The sequence below is a fragment of the Paramacrobiotus metropolitanus genome, unplaced genomic scaffold, assembly GCF_019649055.1.
Source record: "Paramacrobiotus metropolitanus isolate TYO unplaced genomic scaffold, Prichtersi_v1.0 Parri_scaffold0000002, whole genome shotgun sequence".
Taxonomy (NCBI): domain Eukaryota; kingdom Metazoa; phylum Tardigrada; class Eutardigrada; order Parachela; family Macrobiotidae; genus Paramacrobiotus; species Paramacrobiotus metropolitanus.
Window position 1 is genome coordinate 2,531,764 of NW_026570222.1, and position 19,832 is coordinate 2,551,595.

General features: G+C 40.6%; 4 protein-coding genes across 6 annotated transcripts; 1 reads left to right on the forward strand and 3 right to left on the reverse strand.

Annotated features, from left to right (window-relative positions):
• Positions 1-723: 723 nt before the first annotated feature.
• On the reverse strand, positions 724-10,082 carry LOC129587067 (patronin-like). 3 transcript variants are annotated; one of them, XM_055480659.1, is made up of 9 exons: positions 6,882-7,077; positions 4,786-4,878; positions 4,169-4,384; positions 3,180-3,662; positions 2,593-3,117; positions 1,932-2,340; positions 1,676-1,858; positions 1,222-1,504; positions 724-1,144 (listed from the first exon to the last, which is right to left on the reverse strand). In XM_055480659.1, the coding sequence occupies exons 1-9, from the start codon at positions 6,936-6,938 to the stop codon at positions 1,003-1,005; spliced, it is 2,391 nt and encodes a 796-aa protein (XP_055336634.1). In that variant the 5' UTR covers positions 6,939-7,077; the 3' UTR covers positions 724-1,002. The 3 variants fall into 3 exon arrangements, with proteins under 3 accessions (XP_055336634.1, XP_055336644.1, XP_055336626.1); XM_055480669.1 differs by lacking the exon at positions 6,882-7,077 and adding an exon at positions 5,162-5,352 and having other exon boundaries at positions 726-1,144; XM_055480651.1 differs by lacking the exon at positions 6,882-7,077 and adding an exon at positions 9,285-10,082 and having other exon boundaries at positions 727-1,144.
• Positions 10,083-10,757: 675 nt separating this feature from the next.
• Positions 10,758-11,720, reverse strand: LOC129587038 (protein BUD31 homolog). Its single transcript, XM_055480616.1, has one exon. The coding sequence runs from the start codon at positions 11,507-11,509 to the stop codon at positions 11,075-11,077; it is 435 nt and encodes a 144-aa protein (XP_055336591.1). The 5' UTR covers positions 11,510-11,720; the 3' UTR covers positions 10,758-11,074.
• A 1,513-nt stretch (positions 11,721-13,233) lies between these two features.
• Positions 13,234-15,612, reverse strand: LOC129586317 (uncharacterized). The gene is made up of 5 exons (XM_055479474.1): positions 15,416-15,612; positions 14,878-14,945; positions 14,600-14,776; positions 14,034-14,507; positions 13,234-13,736 (listed from the first exon to the last, which is right to left on the reverse strand). The coding sequence occupies exons 3-5, from the start codon at positions 14,712-14,714 to the stop codon at positions 13,339-13,341; spliced, it is 987 nt and encodes a 328-aa protein (XP_055335449.1). The 5' UTR covers positions 14,715-14,776; positions 14,878-14,945; positions 15,416-15,612; the 3' UTR covers positions 13,234-13,338.
• A 576-nt stretch (positions 15,613-16,188) lies between these two features.
• Positions 16,189-19,650, forward strand: LOC129584872 (splicing factor ESS-2 homolog). The gene is made up of 5 exons (XM_055477258.1): positions 16,189-16,975; positions 17,288-17,888; positions 18,325-18,555; positions 18,750-18,972; positions 19,141-19,650. The coding sequence occupies exons 1-5, from the start codon at positions 16,859-16,861 to the stop codon at positions 19,418-19,420; spliced, it is 1,452 nt and encodes a 483-aa protein (XP_055333233.1). The 5' UTR covers positions 16,189-16,858; the 3' UTR covers positions 19,421-19,650.
• Positions 19,651-19,832: the final 182 nt, after the last annotated feature.

Genomic DNA, 19,832 nt, shown 5'->3' on the forward strand with positions numbered 1-19,832 from the left:
TCTGAAAGTTTAATTCCTGGAAGGTAAACTGCATACAGTAAAAGTCGGTACTGATCTGTTAATCATCTGTTAAAATTATTTTCTAATTATTATTCAATACTATTGCTTACTTGCAATCTGTAAGTATTGTAAATCTCGATGCAGTGTGACGAAGATACCGGCGTCAAGCCGCCATCGCAACTATTCAGAAGAACGCATTATTTCAGCATTTCCTTGAGTCGCTGACTCCCGATACGGCCACACCCAGCTCTAGGGCCCCAGATATCTGATCTCGTACTCGTATGAAAATAATTATGAACTTTTCTGAATGTTTGTTTTACGGGACTCCATGTGTTCCTGGCCTAAAGGATTACGGAGTACAATACGTTCCACTTTCCACTTGCAATATTTTATTTCTTCTTACACTAGATAGTAGATACTGTAGATTTCTTTTTTTTACATGGGCATCTTTCAGACCACAAATAGCATGATTTTTGATTTTATAACATTCGCAAAAAGCCTTTTATGCAATTATTGCAACTGACAATTCGACAAACTTTTCGCATTCATAATTTGCATGTATTTACAGGTTAGGTTTATAAAGCATGCGAGGACTGCCGGGAAGTCCCGGACGAGGGGGCGCATCCAAGTGTGTTTAGCGAACATCTGAAGTTCAACGCAATAAAACTTTGTTCAGTACCATATATCAAAGATATGGCCGCAAAACGTTTGTTTGAAATTGGTTGTCATATTATCATACAATCTTTCTTTATAATAATGTAACTGCATATTTCAAAACATCATAAAATTAATAATTTAATCAAAATAAGCGTTCATTATGCGAGAACGACTCAAATTCACAACGTAGCTGACCGTTTCGTCACAAATCATTTGTACACACAATACACAAAAACGTTAAAAAGCGCATCTGACAAGAAAAAAGGAAAACTTCTTACGTAAAAAAATTTATAAGAAAGAAAAACTTCAAACCACACAACTGTTTCTAATCAAGAGATTGGGCATTTAAAAAATTTCCAAAGGAGGCTTCAAACCGGTAGTCTTTTTCCCGTACCACAGTGCCGACTGTATTGTGATGCCATCAATTTGCACGGACATGTGGTGAGTCGTAGGAACTATCGAGAACTTCTTACTGCCAGAATTATATCTGCAACATCATAAACGCAAAAGTGAAAAGGCACAGGTCTAGCGATACGGGCATATAGATATTCGATTCTGACTTACTTGTAGAGCTTTTCCGTCATGCTGTCGTCGATCTTGGTTGGACCAGTACCGTACACCTTCACCGCTTCATTTACGTCAGCATCATACGCGTACAATCCTCTGAATTGGCAATTTGCATCACGAAACAGAACCAAAAAATGGCTTCCGTTATATCTGGCCAGTGCTTCAAGCACCTTTTTCTGAACATCTTCATTGACGATTCCAGGCAAGCAGCAATCACGAATAGCATTATGAATAATTAACCGATTGGATTTGGCGCTGGGCTTCTTGAAAAGCTTCGGTCCTGTGAGAAAAAATATTACACTTATGAGTAAAGTATAACAAATAAGTTACAAACCACTGAATCCGACTAAAGAGCAACAAAGACTGGGCCCAAACGGTTATGAACTAACATAATTCATCTGCCTTTTTGTACTTTGTACCAAATGCTGTCACAGGAAACATCATATCTCACCATTGTAAACCTGCACGTCCTGGTTTGAATTGGAAGAACTAGCATCACTAATTGAATCCGTCGTCACAGCTCGGGTCCGAAAACCTCCCGGAGGTGACAATTGCCGTCTCTCCGGAACGGTTGGGCCATGTCTTGCCGACGCAGCAGCCACACGAGAATTATGGAGTGAAAGGATTGAAAATTCTAAAATCAGACCAAAATTATGCAATAATAAAGCTGCTAAGAAATGGATACACTGCAAGTTTACAACTCTTACCTTGACTGACTTTCATTATATCACCTTGGCTAGGACACCGCTTTATTTTGCTAGTCGCGAAATCGGTCACAGGAGGAGCTTGCACTGGTGTCGTCACACTATTGGCATGCACTGAAAGAGGACGCGGTTTCCGAGATTTATTTTCCCTCATGGTCACCGGTGGCCCCAGTCCCGCTTCCTCCGCTGCTGCAGCTGCTTTCCGACGCTGGTACTCTTCGAAGACGATCTGACGGCGAATACGATCTTCTTCCTTCTTCTTAGCTGATTCTGCTTGACGCTGACGCTGCAACTCGGCCTTTTCAGCATTCTCAAACTCTTTTGCTTGCCGCGCCAATTCCTGCTCAGCGCGACGTTTTATCTGAGATTCCAGAATTTTCTGTTTCCTACGTTCCATCTCCGATCCGTTGTTCTGTTTTATGGAAATATAAATGTTATTCTTATCCGTAACTAACGCACTGCGTGCAAATTATCGTAAAATTTTCTTTAACTACTAATTATCCAATGTATAAGAGCTACTGACAAGCATCTTAACAAGACAAGCATAGTACGTAATAGAATAATTGTAATGAACAAAGCAGCAGCTTCCAGAATCATATTTTATACACCAAAAGCAGTCCAACGTGACCAGAAGAACCGACACTGCCCGCTAACCAAAACGTACCTCTTCAATCACGTTAAAACTGGCATTTCCATCATCGTCGTTCGCATTGTCGTTCCACAGTTTCCGTGGCTCAGCTGCGGTCGGATTGAGCACATCAATCGAATTGACAAAATCACGATGTCCGCCGACATGGCCCCGCCCACCCCCAATGGCAGGCCCCAAAGTTACCGTGCCAGTCCCGTTGGTCAGTTGTGGATTTCGTATTACTTTTGGCTTGAACTTGACCGGTTTGGGAGCTGCACCCGTGGGGATAAACTGTTGTAAGGCTTCATCCAGAGGTTCCGAAACTGAGGAAAATGTATGAGATCCACTAGCATCATCAACCGAATCAAAATCACTTGCATTACTCTGGGAAGTGTTGTGCATGGAGAACGCAGGGAAAGACGAGGGACTGGCGTGGTCTGAAACGCTCACATTCCGACGAGGAAGAGGTTTGGGAGGCTGTCTGGTAGAATAAACATTAGCCGCATCGCCGGCACCGATATCCGTTTGTTCTGTCCACTTGGCACGCCGATAAGGAAAATTCTGAAATTCATCAACCATCAAGAACGCCAAAAAAGAAAAAAAGGAAGAGACAAAAAACCTACACTAGTTTCACCGATATCTTCATCCTTATTCTCGCTGATTTCTTCGTATAAGTGCTCTTCTTCCGATTTCTGTGATGATTGTGACGATGCGGATGAAGCCGGTGCATTTGGTCCGGATTTGATAAACGCATTGTCGCCCAGCTGCCCCACCTGCTGGATCCATTCGTGGCCTTTCTTTGCGCTTTGTCCCCGAAGTTTCCGTTGTTTTTCTTCCAGTGCTAGTTTCAAATTGATAACCTGCGGTTGACCTGGTTGAAAGTTATTTTCCGGTAATTCTTCATTCGTGGCAGCTCTGGATAGTCGGGATTTGTCCGCCGGAGAGGATAACTCTAACCACGATGTGCTGTTTGGCAAAGGAGCGAAACCAGTTTTCTTAAAAGGAGAAGTCTGCGTCCTGGCCGAATCCTTCAACACACCGTTTGGCACGCCCATTTCCCGTTTTGCAAGCTGGCTAATGGCATCGATTACTGGCAAGTGTGCACGCTGGAAAAAGGAAGAAAGTTAAGTGTGACTAAAATCGAAATTATTTGCTACCAGAATAATCTGTTCACCACCACAAACGCCACCGGATTATTTTCTGATATACATCGAAGTACTGTACAGAGCATGGTTTACGTGAAGAAATGCACTACATTTTTATTGCGATTCTTTGTATCGTAAATAATCATATAACCATGCTTAAACTTAATGAATACGCATAAGTCAAACAGTCATCCCCGTCGGCGATCAGCAGATTTTAAGAATGCCCAACAAAATGGAAATCAAAAAGTAAAACTATTATGTCAGTAAAATAGAAAAAATATAAACAGAGAAAAAAGTGAGCAAACACATTCGCAGATGTTGAAAATTAACGATTACTATCTGTAATAAAAAAACAGAAGAGTAATTTATTCAAATGGCAACTGCCGCTTGTAAAACAATCCTTCCGTCTCCAGTTATTTCGGCTTCAGTTAAGTAACAACTATCGGCGGAAACTTTACAACACTCACCATGCGAATTGGTCGGTTAAATGAAAGATCAGTTTCCGTTATGGGATTGCCATTAGAATATACCAACTGATAGCCTTTCTTGCTTAGAAGCTGTAGAATTTCATCGTGCGTATAGTTTCTGTAGTTTGGAGTCCGGTAAATATTTCCCAACGCCGCCGCATAAAGTTCTCCACTCGTCAAGCCGAGAACGTAATCAGGCTTTATCAACTTCTGACCCTGCAAAAGCCAACGCACCGCTAACAAAGTGCTCGCCAAAGAATAAGCAATATGGTAGTCACCCTTTCAAAAGTTCATCAGCCACATAAAGTCGCCGTCACTCGGATAAAGTCAAAAATCAAAAGAATGCTTTATTACTTTATCCCATTTTCATGCTATTTCTCAGGCTCATATATCGAATCTTTCGGGATGGTCACTACAACTGCGTAAATTTCTATTGGAAGTATCAATTTTGACTCGCGCAATTCCGAAACTACCGTCGGCAGCCGCAAAACAACCAATACCGAACACATAACTGACATAAGTCACATAAGCTAACAAAGCAGTGGTCGGTACATACCAGTACTGGAATACTGGTTTGTTTTCAGCACTCGGAAGCCGCCTACTGTAACAATTCATACCTGACCATCCGGATAATATGGTTCCTTGAGATCATCGCGAACTGTCCCATGCGCCATGTGCATCAACCATAACAGCATTTCACGTTCTCTGGCCTGCAACATTAACAAGCTGACACATAAATTCCACTCTCTTGTTTTAAAAACAAACAGACAAAAGGCCCAAATTACCGCATTTATGAGCATGCGGTAAATAACCTATACATCAACCTCGAGCTTTAAATACTGATGAATGGTGCGCGTTTAACCGGAACAATGCCATCGTCAGCAACGACGGAATAGATCCTATTGGTCTAACAATATGCGAGTACAGATACAGCGCCGAAATCTTAAAAAATTTGTCCCAAGATACAGTGCGAACGATATCCAATACTATTACCATATAAAATTTTATATATCGTGGAATGCATAATGAAATATATCGCCTCCTTCAAAATATAGCGCTGATTGGAATTCAGTGTTCCTAAAATGGGTTTCCGACTGGCCGCTTAAACAAGAATATCAGACAAAAACGCTAATCCAGTCCACCACCATTTCTAATACGTAGTTCGTCTCGCATACTGTTCTGTATACTACACTAAATGCTGGCGAACTCAACAAAGATAATGATTAATGAATTCCGCAAACCCACTCATACCCAAATGCGTGCATGCACACACTTCCGTATAAGCGAAACAATCAACAAAACACGTTAAAGTGTCAAAAAATCATTACGTCTGCCGGTAGCAATCCGTGCACGACACTGTTTGGCCTGCAACTTGAAAGTACTCGTTTGATGAAGGTATACTCACTACTTACTGGTTAGTACACTACATAAGATGCTGGGTGTTGCACTGGACAAAAATTTAGTGCATTCACGAATATAAACGATATAATTAGCCAGATTCATCAAAAACTAAAAGTTTTTGTTGATGAAAGCAATAACATTGTCCACGCTCGAAAAACTGCGAAACTGCTTTGCCGGCAACCAGCTGGTGATGAAATGGCTCACAAGCGTCAAAGTCTTGTTTTAAGCAGTAATGCTGCCCACTAGAGTAGGTAATTACGCATTTTTCGCATATATCTGAATATCTGAAAATATTCGTATCTGCATCACCTATGTGGGTTGCAGGCACGGCTGGAAAGCAGTACGAGTATGCATTACGCAGATGGGTTGTTTTTATTTCCATTAAATAGTCCTACACGTTCATGCTCTTCTGTGTGACTGGAATGAAACGTCGCCAATTAGGCAGTCGCGTTCTAACAGCGCAGTATCAAATCTTCCGTAAGCAGCAAAACAATAATGCTGCTAAAAACCCAACATACAGACTAATTCTCAAGTACTGTGCAGCAACACGTACATGTTATAACATGTACCGTGAGAGCATCAATAAATGCATCTTATTGCTAAAGCGACAAAAATGTGATTTACAGTAATAAGTAAAAACCTTCCAAGAGTTGACGTTTTCAGGGGTACCGCCATTGTTAAGCATTACTGTTTATCTCGACAGAGCACTACCCTGAAATAAAGCTTTAGTACCAGCTGTAAGTTACAAACAATAGGCTCTTCAGCGTCTTCCTCTCACTTTTGATTCCAACCCAGACACGTCTAGGATTGCTGTAAATTTACACCGTAATTAGAACGGTAAACAAGTCCGAAAGTCGAGACCGTATGCAGAACTGGTTTCAGCTTATTTAAAAAATTAAATGCTATTAAAGAAATTTCAGGCGTTTCGTATGTCAAGTCACAGGAGTACTGTGTATTGGGCAACTGTCTGTGTTGACCAAAACAGCGTGGCAAATACTGTACGTTTATACCACGTTCAAATACCTTGAAAACAGAGTAATCGTTAAATTATATGAGTACTGCGCCAATGGTCAACCTACCCAAGACATTTTTCGTTCATCTTTGATATTCATTGAAAATTTTAATTTTCGCCTGTACGATCAAAATTACATAAGTTATAAGAAGTTGTCTAATTCTGTGAAAAGCGCACTGAATAGGGACGAGATGACAGCCAAGTAGCTTCATCTTCAACAGAAACTCCTCCGCAGAAATCAGCGCTGCCGAGTCGACGACCCTCCTCCACTACAAAAACCAGACGATCTCCATTCTCTACCTTTCTAGTGTTAAGAACCTTCTGTTTGAATCCATTAACAGTTTCAACATAAGCCATGCCAAGCCGAAGTAGATATTCGCAGCCGTCAAACCACTTAAATTACTCTCCAATCGATCAACATGAATAGTCCAACTCCATTCACCGCTGACCAACGACAAATACTGTGAATTATAAAAGTATAGTAACAAAACTGATATAACGCAGTTTTATAATTGCACAATACGACTACATGTGCTACGCACTCGCACGGGCTGTGATAAGTACAGACAGTTACATTACAGACTGCAGCGCCTTTTACGAGTAACAGCAAGATCCAGCACCATCACACTGCCGACTGCCGATAAAACAGTTACAAACTCGTAGGACACAGATGATGCAAAATAAAATTGAACTGACTCCGCGTTATATAACGATATAAATTTCATAGAAGAACAATATTTAGAACAGAAGTAAGTACAGATTGCAATTATGTGCAATGCGACCGTTTCTGTTGGCCTATTACGAGTAGGAATCAGTAGATAATTTGCCTATGCTAAACCAATTCAGTATACGTACCAAAAAAACTGGCAACCGCCAGTCACAAAATTAGTTAGTAAACAAATCGCAGTCTACTGCCATTCAAGACAATTTTTAAGGTTTAATAAGCATTATATCTATATTTAGCGTTTACAATAAGTACGTACTTGTCTGTTTTAACTGTGCTGCGAGGCCCAAGGTCACCATCATTTAAAGTATTTCCGTTTTCACATTCGATTACTTACAACAGCCACGGATGGCCAAGCAGATGATAAATTAGGATCAGGATTCTGTGGGTGCTAATTGACTTACCAAGCTTACAATGATTAATCCTTATTACAATTCTCGGATTTCATAATGAAATACTGTGACAGTTCTGAGCTATCGATGTCACTGCGCAAGTTCGTTTTGCTGGCACTTGGCAGTTCCTTCTGACCTCGAAGGCTGAAGGATTGATTTGTTTCGTATATTTTGCCGTTCATGAGAAGTAATTTGCTTTTACATTTCAGTAACAGGCGTATTACCTCGTACAATCATTGACTTCCTCAAGTATAGGGGCAAAAGAGGTAAAACAATGGAGGTAAACCAACCTACAGCGTCCTAGAGAGCTTCAATTTAGAATGCCAACAGAATATCAAAGTTTAGCTGCTTTCTTGAGTAGGCTAATCATATTAACCAACACCATCATCATTTTGTGTGGTGGCACCTAAATATTAAAACCAAAACAAACACCTGGATGCGTGGCGTGAGGCTTTTCTTATGTACTCGTAATACCGTGCAGCTGCTGCTGCGCTACCCCGTCATCACCATGACTGACTCATTCACTTCTCATTGTTACTCATCCAAAGCATCTCAAAATCATGTCCAAATTTAACGAAACGATGTTCTAATTTACCAACAATAATTAACGCACTGCTTGAAGATCTAACATCTTACATCCTCTCTAAATTTTTAACGAGAATAACAGAAACACGTATGTTTTAGCTGAACAAACAAGCGTGCCGAAAGACGAAATTACAGAACTCCGTGATGTCCATGTGGAAAAATTACAAACTCATGATCATAATTGTACAGACAAGGTCTGATGGTTGAGACTCACAGCGCACCTTAAAACCAAAATTTCAAAACAATACCATAAATCGATTGTTCGTATATCGCTGGTATAGCACACTTAAGGCAGCTAGGCACCCTCTTACATATTAGTGGTTGCTTTGAACCAAACTGTGAATACGTAACTAAAAAATTAACAAAGGCCGAAAAACCAAAATCAGATTAACATTTAATAAGAAGCAACTGATAACCACTCCCAATTTAACGTCAGATGTTCGTTTCGCGAATTATCCCAGAGAAAGTAGTGCAAATTATGTTATGCCAATACCGCCTATTACTGCATAGTAGCATACCGTTTGAAAAATTGTTTACTACGGCCTTCAGTACTTACTTCCCGTTTGTAATAATTTACTATTATTTACTGTTTTAAGTTTTACCCGGTTGAACGAAAATGAAATCAGTTTAAGGAATGCAAGAGTGCTGGTAGCACTGCTGCTTAAGTACAGAACTGTAGTATTACTAGTACTCTTATTACTCAGATTTTATCGACTCCACTACGGTACGAGATTTAGTAATTTAACTACAAAGTGCTACGTACTGTATTTCATTATTTTAACGACAAGCAACATGACGCTTGTTCATCTAAATTAACGATCAGATTTTCCTGTTCTGTATTTCGAAAAAAAACCCGTACGATACGATAGTCAATACGGCGTTACGCCGTTTCCCTTAACGCTGTAGTCCAACAGAACTGTAGTGTGACATAATACAGGGAACGTATTACTTGCAAACATAAACCGCCAGCGAGAAAATGTAACTACACAAATTGAAACGCACCTTCACTGCGGGATCATCATCAGGTAACACGCCAGGACCATTTCCGTTCAAAATAAAACTACTTTTAGGGCGCTCGTATCCATCATGAAAATCCATGGTCCAACACTGTCAGTTATTATTCGATGGTCGCTAACAATCGTTAGGTAACACCGTAACTCTCACTGTGCACCATTACCTATGTCCATAACAGACGCAACTGACAACCAACGGTTTTACGATACTCAAAGCCATAAATGATAAAACCAAGCAGTTTACGCTTTGACAGAGATATCACAAGCCAAAGGAAAGATGCTGTTTGATTTGGAGAAATATCCTCGGCATATCAAGATTGCTGCTGAATGCTGAATCGCTGATCAACTAAAAATCAAGACAGCAAAGCCAAAGGCTGCAAAGCTTGAGGTTGGTGCCAAACGTCTCGGAAAACGGCTGGAAAATGGGTTTATCATCCGCAGTCAATGTTCACGAATTCACTTCCCAACTGTTGCAGGCTTGCAGCGTTCTCGGTTTTTGAGCTTTTGTAAGGTATCGCAAGTGCTGAGCCTGCTGACGTTGTACAGTTGGACGTACCAAACAACGGGGAAGAATCGGAAGATTTAAAAAACCCCAACAGCTCCTTGTTTAGGACAACGATAGCAGCCCAAATCCTCTTATGGGACAGTCTGGAACAGCGAGAAAAATCAAAGGAATTAACGAAGATCCGAAGGGAAATTAAGAAATGATAATTATCGTTCGCTGCTGGTGCCGTTGCTCTTAAAATGATCGAGGTACATCAGTGATAACCTTGAGTGGGCATGCAGCTTTTACTTTTACAACTTGAACTGATGGCTTTAATATTTCGCAAGTTCGTAGGCGGTGCATGCTTACTAGCAATGCCTTCTCTGGGCGGTTAGAGGGGATACCATGATTACCAATTTACCATCATCCCGGATACCAAAATATTCCTTTCAATTAAAAATTCTAAAAATTCTAATAAGTGAACTACAAAGTACGTATAAACTTGGGCAAGCCGCAAGCGTATTGATCTGTGCAGTGTGCACTGGCTGCTGTCGAATAAAAAGAAAAATTTAAATAATTAACCAATTTAACCTCAGATCTATCATCTACATAAAGGATTTGTTTTTACTTTAGATTTTAGAATACTGCACTGTTTTTCCTTGTATCAGTTGTATGGTTTGAGATTTATGTGTTCAAAGTGCTACCTCAAAAGTTCATTCAGTATCCATAATATTTGAAAAAGAGGCTAAAAATAATAATATACAATACTAAGAGTACGATACTATGTATTTATTACTAATTAACATTAACATCACAATATTAACAGTACTAAGTACTAATTAAGTAGTAAGTACTCATCGTATCATTATTAGGTAAGTACGCTGTTAAATTTCACATACTCGTATACCGGATATTTTTAATATTATTGGCTAATGACTTCAGTATCATAAAATTAGAACGTCAGAACGATAATAAAACTTGGCTTTCTTCAGCTTTACTTCTTCTTATTTATTTACAAAGCAACCAAGCACATGGAATCGGATAGTAATTATTGCTACTATATGTAAAAAAGTACTTTAAGACTGTCGATAAAAGAAACGAGTAAGCATCTTACTGTAAGCTGTAAGCACTAATACAGCAAATTTGTTCGTCTGGAGGCGGAATACGTACTAAACAGTTAACGGATACGATTTTAACAGTGAGGACAACGTAAATCCTTCCCATTTACGGTTATCATACATTAACAAAAGGGAACAAAAGCAATGATAAAGCCAACAGACGGGTACTGCCAAAACTCAGCCCGAACATCCTTTGCATCCGCAGTGCACGCACTGTATCACGCGTTCCTCCTGCATTTTGGTTTTGGGGACGCGGCAAATGCAGTTAGTCCCAAAGTTGGTATCACGTGTCTGGACGCAGCGAAGGCAACAGAGATTTTCGTATCCAGGTTTCTTCCACTTGGCAACCAAATTCTTGTCCGCAATACCTTCCTTCAAGCAGAAATCGTACAGCTCCTTGCTGATGGCTTTCCGTTTATAGTAGAGATCATAAATGTAGCGAGACTTTTGGTGGTGCAGTTTGAATATGGGCCACAGAGCCTCTACTTTGCGTTTTCCTTCGTGAGGCTCCGCTTCTGCTTCTCGCATCTTCTTATCCAGTTCTTCCAAGGTAGTTTCGATGAGCTCCCATCCTTCAGGTGGAGGATTTTTGTTACGACGAATCTTCGGCATCGTGCCAACTGTCCTGACTCCTGATCAAAGCTAGATTTTTTAACTACTGTACTTCACTATTCGTACTGTGAACTCAATGGCAAGTGATAATAACTAATTATTATAAGTAATAACAACAATAATATCAAAAGCACGGTTGAAAATCTCCACAGACTCGACAGCCGCCACAGTAAAATCAAAATTTAGATTTTGACTGTCACTCGTACGGACTACGTACTTCTAACGCACGCAGTGTATCATCTGAGTGATCTGCACGCACGAAAATCATGAGCAGATATGCTCCCAATGGTAGTCTTTGGCAATTCAGATTGGCTGCATTGAGTTAGCCAACCACTATTGCGCACTGGAGTAAGTACTCCAGTGCGCAATAGTAGTGACGTTGCGCAAACACGCTTCTCGTGGCGGTTGCTACTTCTCGTCGCTTTTAGCACTAGATGCGACGGGAAGCAAACACCGGTCACATTTGAGCTTGCGCAAAGCAAATGCTGTAGCTGGTAGGCTTTGAATTTTCTGCTGTATCAGTACACTACATTTGCGAAGCTATTGAATATTGCAAAAATATTCATCTTAGAATATTGCAAAAATGAATAGACATTTAGAAGATTTATACCTATGTGATGCGATCGACGATGAAGAATTTCTCTTTCTTTCTGAACCGAATCGGCCGGTGTGGAATATCGAGCGAAAAACTAATTTTCGCCTTAATTCTTTCACTGATGATGAATGTATTGCGAATTTCCGATTCAGCTTTCTGGATATTTATCGTTTAAAGACAGCTCTTTCCGTACCAGATATTGTTTATCTGGATAACAGGTCTGTTGTAAGCGGGATCGAATGTTTATGTGTTCTACTGCGACGACTGGCCATTAAGGGACGCCTGATTGAAGTGTGCAATATATTTGGAAAACCAGAAAGCGCAATCAGCAGAATTTTTACGTGGTGTGTTAATCATATATACGATACTTTTGTGGCCCGGTTGCTGCATACTTTTGTGTCTCCTTATCAAACTGAAGCGTTTTTCAAAGATTTGTGCCAGAAAAATGTTGAAAAAGGATGTCTATTCGATAACTGTATTGGATATCTGGACGGAACCCTGATTGAAGTTTGTCGCCCTCAAGGACCAGATGAAATTCAGAGACAGTTCTTTTCATACAAGAAATATCATGCCCTGAAGTTTCAATCCTTGCAAGCTCCGAATGGTTTGATTCTACAGTTTGATGGCCCGTGTGTCGGAAAATTACACGACAGTACGGTATTTCGAAGAAGTCTCCTTGCTGATCGTATCCAGGACTTGAACAACAAATATGATATTGCTGCGGATAATCGCTTTATGGTGTACGCTGACAGTGCCTATGCGAAAAGCCTGTACGTCATGCCGGTTTACAAAAACACAACAGTCGGCTCATGGCAAGCAAAAATGAACGACGAAATGAAACCTCTTCGGATCTGTGTTGAATGGGGATTTAAAAAAGTTAAACAGCTTTTTCGGTTTATAACAGACAGAGATAATATGAAAGTTTTTCTTACGCAGCCAGGTAAATATGTTCCCGTTGCAGTAATTCTAGCGAATGCCCATACTTGTTTATACGGCAGTCAGACCGGCGACTATTTTGACAGTCATCCGCCAACCCTGGAAGAGTATTTTTCTGTATAGAAGTTTCGTGATCTTGAAATCCATAAATTACCTGACAGTGGAAGTGCGCACTGGTCCTCGTGATCAAACACACTTGCTTATGATTTTCAGAGTATGTCAAGATTTTTTCTATTCACTAATTTTGCTGCAATTGTGACCTCTCTAGATTGAAACTGAACATAAAACACCAAAAAACTTAATTCTTTTTCAGCACTAGCATCATCATATCTCGCATAGTCTCCTGACTTTGTTGTAAAAGAGTTAACTGCGCATTTCTAGCTGTAGCATCACTTTCGTTCTTTTTTCGTTCAACGTCCAGCCTTTGTCGTTCTAACTGTCGATCCTTTTCTCTTTCCTCTCGATCGAATTCTCTGGCCTCTCGTTTATCTTGTAATTCTTCTTTACGCACTTGCGCCTCGCTGCGGAATTTTTCCTTGAATAACTGATCGCGATTTCTTCTGCCAGATCCCACACACTTTTTAAACGGAGACGTATTTTTAACTGGGGTAAAAAACATTCGACTCTTTTTCTTGCGCGGTGTGCCAGTTGCTGAATACATCTCCGGATTTTCCTCTTCATGACGCACTCGGGCTTCTGTAAATTAAAGAAAACGGAGTGACCGTTACTGGTTTGTTAAACAATACATTAAATAAAATCACACAAAATATTCGCATTTTGTTGTGGCCAGTCGTGCATTAATCAATTTTGATTACAGTTATTCACAACGCAGATAAGTTAAATAATTAACAAAATTACAAATAATTAACAAAATTACAAATAATTAACAAAATTACACAAGAGATATATTTGCAACCAATCATTAGCAATAAGTTGACCAAGAAGCAATTTCGATCGCGTACAGACATTAACTCTACACCGCTAAAAAATTACCTTCATCCATCTCCCAGTCAAGATCGCTCGAATCTCCATTAGTCGCTGCTTTAAGGGCCATTCTTTGTTTGGCTTTCTCCTCCAGTTTTTCTACCAGCTTCTTGTTTTCTGACTCTTTCACTTTCTGCACTTCCGTCATTGATTTAGACTCTTCTTCAGCTGCATAAACAGTTTCCAAAAACTGCTCAAACTCTGAAGGCTCTGGTTGCTGTTCGTCACCAGTGGGGTCAACGTTAGGTTTTTTCAGCGCCTTGTATTCCAACAACAGTTTTCGCGTTCTGTCTCTACAGTACTTGGTGCTTCTTATCTGCTCAGGCTTGCTGATTTTCTCTGCAATCTTCTTCCAAACGGCTTCCCTTTCAACTAATGGCATTGAGTAAACCAGCGAGTCCGCTACAGCCCGTATCAGCTCGAGATCGCATTCTTGCTGTTTAACCGATCGTTTACGCTTCTGTCGTTTCTTAGCAGGGGGATCTGAAATGTTAAAAAAATTTCATTAAAAAAACTACAAGTATAGTTTCTATTGCGAGCGCCAATAGAATCTGTTCGTCAAGTTGGAAATGTACCTAAAGTAACGGAAGAAAGACAAGTCTGCGCTCCGTCGGCCTCATCCACTGCATCCCAACCAGAAGCTACATCGGTGGCATCCCAACCAGAACCTGCATCGTCGACATCCCACATGGTAACAGTTGTAGGTTTCACACGATGTCCAAAACCGAAACGCTCCAGAGAAATCCAGCAGCCTGCACGCAACCTTTTATATTACCTCACAAATTTAAAAAATATTTAAGTAAACCCTTCAAAAACTGCGATTCATTTACTGGCTTTGCAGAGCTTCGCTTACCGTGATTTGCTTTCCGCAACGATGACGACGTGAAGACAGCCGACAGAGAGAAATCCACAATTTTTACCCTGCCAAATAAAAACCAATGCAACTCGTTCATACGAATAAATTATCCATTGTACTGTACAATAAGCAGATAATATTGATAACTCATTTTTGACCTCATTCTAAACACTAAACAATTGGCGAAAAGCACAATAAAGGTCTTTTCATCGAGCAGCTCAGTAGCTGTAAGTGTTTGTGATAAGCACTTCACCTGCTCATCAGACCGTATAGAAAACAGTTGTCATCTGCCATACATACCGTTTACACAAGAGTAATAATAAATCTACACAATCTTCTCTCCTTTTATCATCCACTTTGGCAGGTTATAATTTAAGTCAAATTAAGAAATTAATTGTTTTGTTTATCGAGTGTTTACACAAAATTCTCGGGGCAAAGTGCCGTCGAACCCGCGAAGGTTCGCACGTTTAAACGCGCACTACTACGGACTCTCACAAGTCTACCTTTCCTGAAGTTTATCCAGTATTGCACTAACCTCCCTAATATGGAACACTGATGGGATGTAGCTCCAAATATCCCAGTATTTACAGGATGGGCAATGCCATCGGTGGCTATGTGAGCAAAGATACAAGCATGAACAAACAAATGCGGCGTTTCGGGAATAAAAAATTCACGAGCCAAAATTGCAGCTACAAGATGAGATTCGATAAACGACGCCAAGTGTTTTTTACAGTTTCGAGAGGCGCGAAGAAACACACTTAAAAGCGACGAGAAGTAGCAACCGCCACGAGAAGCGTGTTTGCGCAACGTCACAAGTGGTTGGGATAGACTGCGGGATGTACTCCGGGGTGTACTGCACTAACTGCAGGACATACTGCGGGATGTAATTCGTGGTATGATACGAATTTAAATTTTAGTAGTTTTAATGGTATTCATAACAGTACATTAATAATTAATAACAGAACCATTACTCCCGTTTAGCTAGCTTAAAAGCAAAAAACACATCCTCGTTGTCAACCATGTCGTTAAACGTTCCAAGTACAGAGACAGCGTTTCCCTGTTCACTGTTGTATCTCAATACTGATTTTCTGGCTCTGACTCAATATAATTTAAATTTATGATGCGGATCAGAAACCACCCGGCTGCCTAACGTGCTAGGAAAGATGATCCAGCTGATTCCAGCAGCAATCAGGCGAGCCGCGACCACTAGAGTATCAGCATCGAAATTCAGCGAGGAAACGCAGCATCTGTTGTATAATGGGAAGTTGGGAACATCACCACCGGCGGCGATTTTAGACGAAATCTTTTTTGCTATTCGCCCGCCTGTGTTTGTAGATGTTGCTGTGTAACTCGCTTGTGTTTCAGCTTCTCATGAACTTATGTAGAATGTGTGAAAAATTTTGTTGCTCATAGCGCTAAATAAACCCTGCCATGAAAATTAAATTAGCTATCCCAAAACTGTACTTCAGTGTACAAAAGTGGTTGGCTAACTCAAATTACTCAATGCAACCAACCCGAACTGCCCACGGCTACCATTGGCAGCCACATTTGCCCATGATTTTCGTGTGAGAAACGATTCCAATACAGTACACTAAACGCATCGCGATTTCTCGTTTTTTCGTTTTCAATCTCCATTCTGATTCCTGAGCATCCTTTGGACAATTATAAAAAAGACAACACTGCCCGGATAATCTGATTGTTAATCTGTTACTATTTAACAGTGTTACTGTTATCAAACTGTAATTTACGATTAGAATTAACGCGCGAGCTGGACTCTTCTGCTGTTCTAAGTTTTCGAACCATAGAAATTTGCTTTTATGCAGCAGCATAAGCTGGGGGTCTGCGCAGTTTAGCCTTGAATTTCATTTCCGTTTCGACTTTTCACTTTTGATGGTAAGTGTAGATCCGGACTAACAATTAGTATATTATGTGGCTGGTTTCGCGAATTTGATCATTCCTGGAATCTTGAGAGTCGAAAATGGCGCTGATTCCATTAAAAGACCATGCTGTGGCAAAAACGGATGACGTTTTATTTAAAACGCCAACGATTCCCAAGAAACGGAAGAAAGTCTTAGAGGAAGAGGTGTACACAAAGGTTCGTGAAAATTTAATACTGTAATTATGAAAAGTCGTTCTCTTCACTGAGTGCATTGCTTCTATATCTGAAATGACGTAAAAATCTTCGTAAATCCATTTAACTGATCCAAGTCCGGTAATGACTGTCTGTGTCAGTGGCAAAATGAATGAATACTCAGTTGTGGATAATATGGATATTTAGTTAAGGACGTTTCATCTTTGAGTATAACGTAGAATGGATAATACTGTTAGTCTGTCACTGCATGACGTTTTTCAGGGTGCATCGGTATTAAATTTACCATTAGTTTCGGTTATCAGAAATATGTTGCAGGAGTTGGAAAGGATTATTCAGAGAGATTTCTTCCCGGATGTGCCGAAGTTGAAAGCCCAGAACGAGTATCTGGAAGCTGAATCCCGCAATGATCTCGTGAAATGTCGGGAACTGCAGATGCAGTATCGTCCCACACCGCGACGCCGTCCGGACACCTCCAGCACCGACATTTCCGCTCAGTCGCCCCTGCCTGTGCAGTCTCCAGCCACGTTTGAAACGCCCGCCTCCCCGCTGACCAGACCGTCCAGTGATGCCACGGATACGCCGAGGCGCACAGCCACTACAGTGAATTCACAGGAAGACGAACAGCTGACGGCGAAAAACGCTTTGGGCCTGGATGACTTTCTGCAGCGTATCACCAGCGAAGATAATGCCTCTTTTGAAGAGATTATGGACGAGAGTGATAAGAAGCACCGCGTGAAGTATCCATGGCTGTATGAGAATGATCCGGTGAAAAGGAAAGCATTGGAAGATAAAGTGAAAGCTCTGGCGATTCAGGGCGGAACGTCATCCAGTGTGCTGGCTATTGCGTACGATCGACCAAATACTATTGATACGTGGGATTACAAAGCTAAAAACGCTGTTATGCAAGTCCCTGAAGGTACGGATAATTTATCGCTGTGCATCGAGTGATTCTCACGAATCGGTTAATTCAATAACATTTTTTGTGTAGCTGTGTTAAATGTTATTTCAACTGGTATTTTAGTAAATTACGAGTAGCTTTACATAAGTTTACGAAATTTTCTTCGTTATGGAGACATAAATTAATGTTAGTGAAGCTAAAAATTTTACGAAAATTCAGTTCCGGATACCTCGATTGTAATTTATGTGGTACACTGCTCGTTTATTTAGTGGCGTTTTTTGTAGTGAGTAGTTTTTGTTTCATATGTTATTTTAACAGTATTAACTGTCACGGCTTTGTGGTAAGATATAGATGAATACTTAAAATAATCTTTTCTCCGAAATTCACAAGGATTAAGTTTACCAAAATGTTGTAGCAGGTTCGTGGCACTCCGCTTTACTCCTTTCTTTATTAGGTGTTCCCTTTACATCAGACGAATTGGCAGAACGAGAGAAGCAGAGGATTGTTGTGCATCACCAGAACACTCGATTTCAGCATGATCCGTGGAAGGATGTTATCGTGCCGCGTGATGGTATTGACAGCGGTAATCAGGGCAAGATCGGCCCAGATGGGGTGGAAATTACAGTTTCCGCTACGCCACAAGTGAATGGATATCGATATCTTGCCACACCCTCTCCTGCACCAGGTGGGAATTGTGTTTTCGTTTGTGCCTTATAATGGTAATGTCTCCGCAAAATGGATCGGTTATGCTCAAATAGCTCAGTCATTTGGATTCGTTACTGAATTAGTTCTTTTAATGAAATACGTATATTTTTTATCCTATACGTATTATTGTAGTCCTAATCAAATATTACTGTATTTTGTCATCTCTTGTTGTAGGGGTGGGTGAGTCTCCCATGATGACGTGGGGAGAAATTGAAGGCACTCCATTTGCACTTGATGCTAGCGACACACCGGTTGTCGGGTCTGCTGCCGGGCCTCAGTTTAAAATTCCAGAAGTTCCTGATCGTGATAAGCTGCATTTGGAACTGGTGGATAACGTCACCAAGCGACACCGGGCAAAACGGGAAGAAGCACTGAAACAAGTGCGCTCATTAGCACAGTACGTCTTTGTACATGAAGTTTTTGTGTAGCCTTATTTTTACATAGTGTTACGTCATGATAAGATAAGGTTTTGTTTATTATCATAGCGTAAGAATCGATTATCTTCGAATCTTTTTATTTGCGCATGTCTGTAACAGTACTTAATAACTGTATCACTTAATTGCAGAAGTCCTAGTTTTGGATCTGCATTGTCTTCAGAGCGATTGGCCAACATGTCGCCAGCAGCTCAACGTCTGGCGACGAAGCGTCTTGGAATACGTTTAGGAACCGATAAAGCGTTAGCCGCCAGCTATTCGCCCAGTCCACGTCGAAGTGCCTCCAACACGCCCGCTCTCTTGTCAGACCGCTCGCAGCGAAGTCAGTTACAATCAACTCCTGGTACTCCGTCGACACCCTCCATTACCGATAACTTGCTGGATATTCGCAGGAATTTTACTTCAAAATAACTGGGTGATATCTTTTACAGATCAGTAAACCTTTTACGCCTGCTTATCGTCGCACTTTCGAATGTGTGATAATGCGTTCATTATATCTCCGTGGCTTCCTGTGCAGAGCGAAATGATTTTTTTAATATTTGCTACAGAGCAGGGAAATAATGCAGTGATATGTGTGTCTGAATGATGGAAAAGAAAGTCAATACTATATTGAACAAGAAATGTGTATGCACACAATGATACTTCTGTTGTACTTATCAAATTGTAATCCTACGTACAATACATACAGTGAGGCAGACTGGCAGTATGTCTGCATCGAGTGAAAAGAATTGGTTGTATTGAATTTCTACGCAATCACCGATTCTTTCGCTGAATGCTGCATATTTTTTCGTTTGAAATCGGCGGCTTTTTTACGGATGGGGAA

What these genes read in the sequence shown, in the direction of transcription:
- LOC129587067 (XM_055480651.1), bottom strand. Translation starts at nt 9,380, where the DNA reads ATGGATTTTCATGATGGATACGAGCGCCCTAAAAGTAGTTTTATTTTG. An exon ending in TTAACCGACCAATTCGCATG is followed by an intron (nt 3,663 to 4,168) that starts GTGAGTGTTGTA and finishes TCCTTTTTCCAG; the next exon opens with CGTGCACACTTGCCAGTAAT. An exon ending in TATAATGAAAGTCAGTCAAG is followed by an intron (nt 1,859 to 1,931) that starts GTAAGAGTTGTA and finishes GTCTGATTTTAG; the next exon opens with AATTTTCAATCCTTTCACTC.
- LOC129587038 (XM_055480616.1), bottom strand. Translation starts at nt 11,509, where the DNA reads ATGCCGAAGATTCGTCGTAACAAAAATCCTCCACCTGAAGGATGGGAG.
- LOC129586317 (XM_055479474.1), bottom strand. Translation starts at nt 14,714, where the DNA reads ATGTGGGATGTCGACGATGCAGGTTCTGGTTGGGATGCCACCGATGTA. An exon ending in TCTTTCTTCCGTTACTTTAG is followed by an intron (nt 14,508 to 14,599) that starts GTACATTTCCAA and finishes TTAACATTTCAG; the next exon opens with ATCCCCCTGCTAAGAAACGA. An exon ending in TGACTGGGAGATGGATGAAG is followed by an intron (nt 13,737 to 14,033) that starts GTAATTTTTTAG and finishes TTTAATTTACAG; the next exon opens with AAGCCCGAGTGCGTCATGAA.
- LOC129584872 (XM_055477258.1), top strand. Translation starts at nt 16,859, where the DNA reads ATGGCGCTGATTCCATTAAAAGACCATGCTGTGGCAAAAACGGATGAC. An exon ending in AGGAAGAGGTGTACACAAAG is followed by an intron (nt 16,976 to 17,287) that starts GTTCGTGAAAAT and finishes AATATGTTGCAG; the next exon opens with GAGTTGGAAAGGATTATTCA. An exon ending in TGTTATGCAAGTCCCTGAAG is followed by an intron (nt 17,889 to 18,324) that starts GTACGGATAATT and finishes TTTCTTTATTAG; the next exon opens with GTGTTCCCTTTACATCAGAC.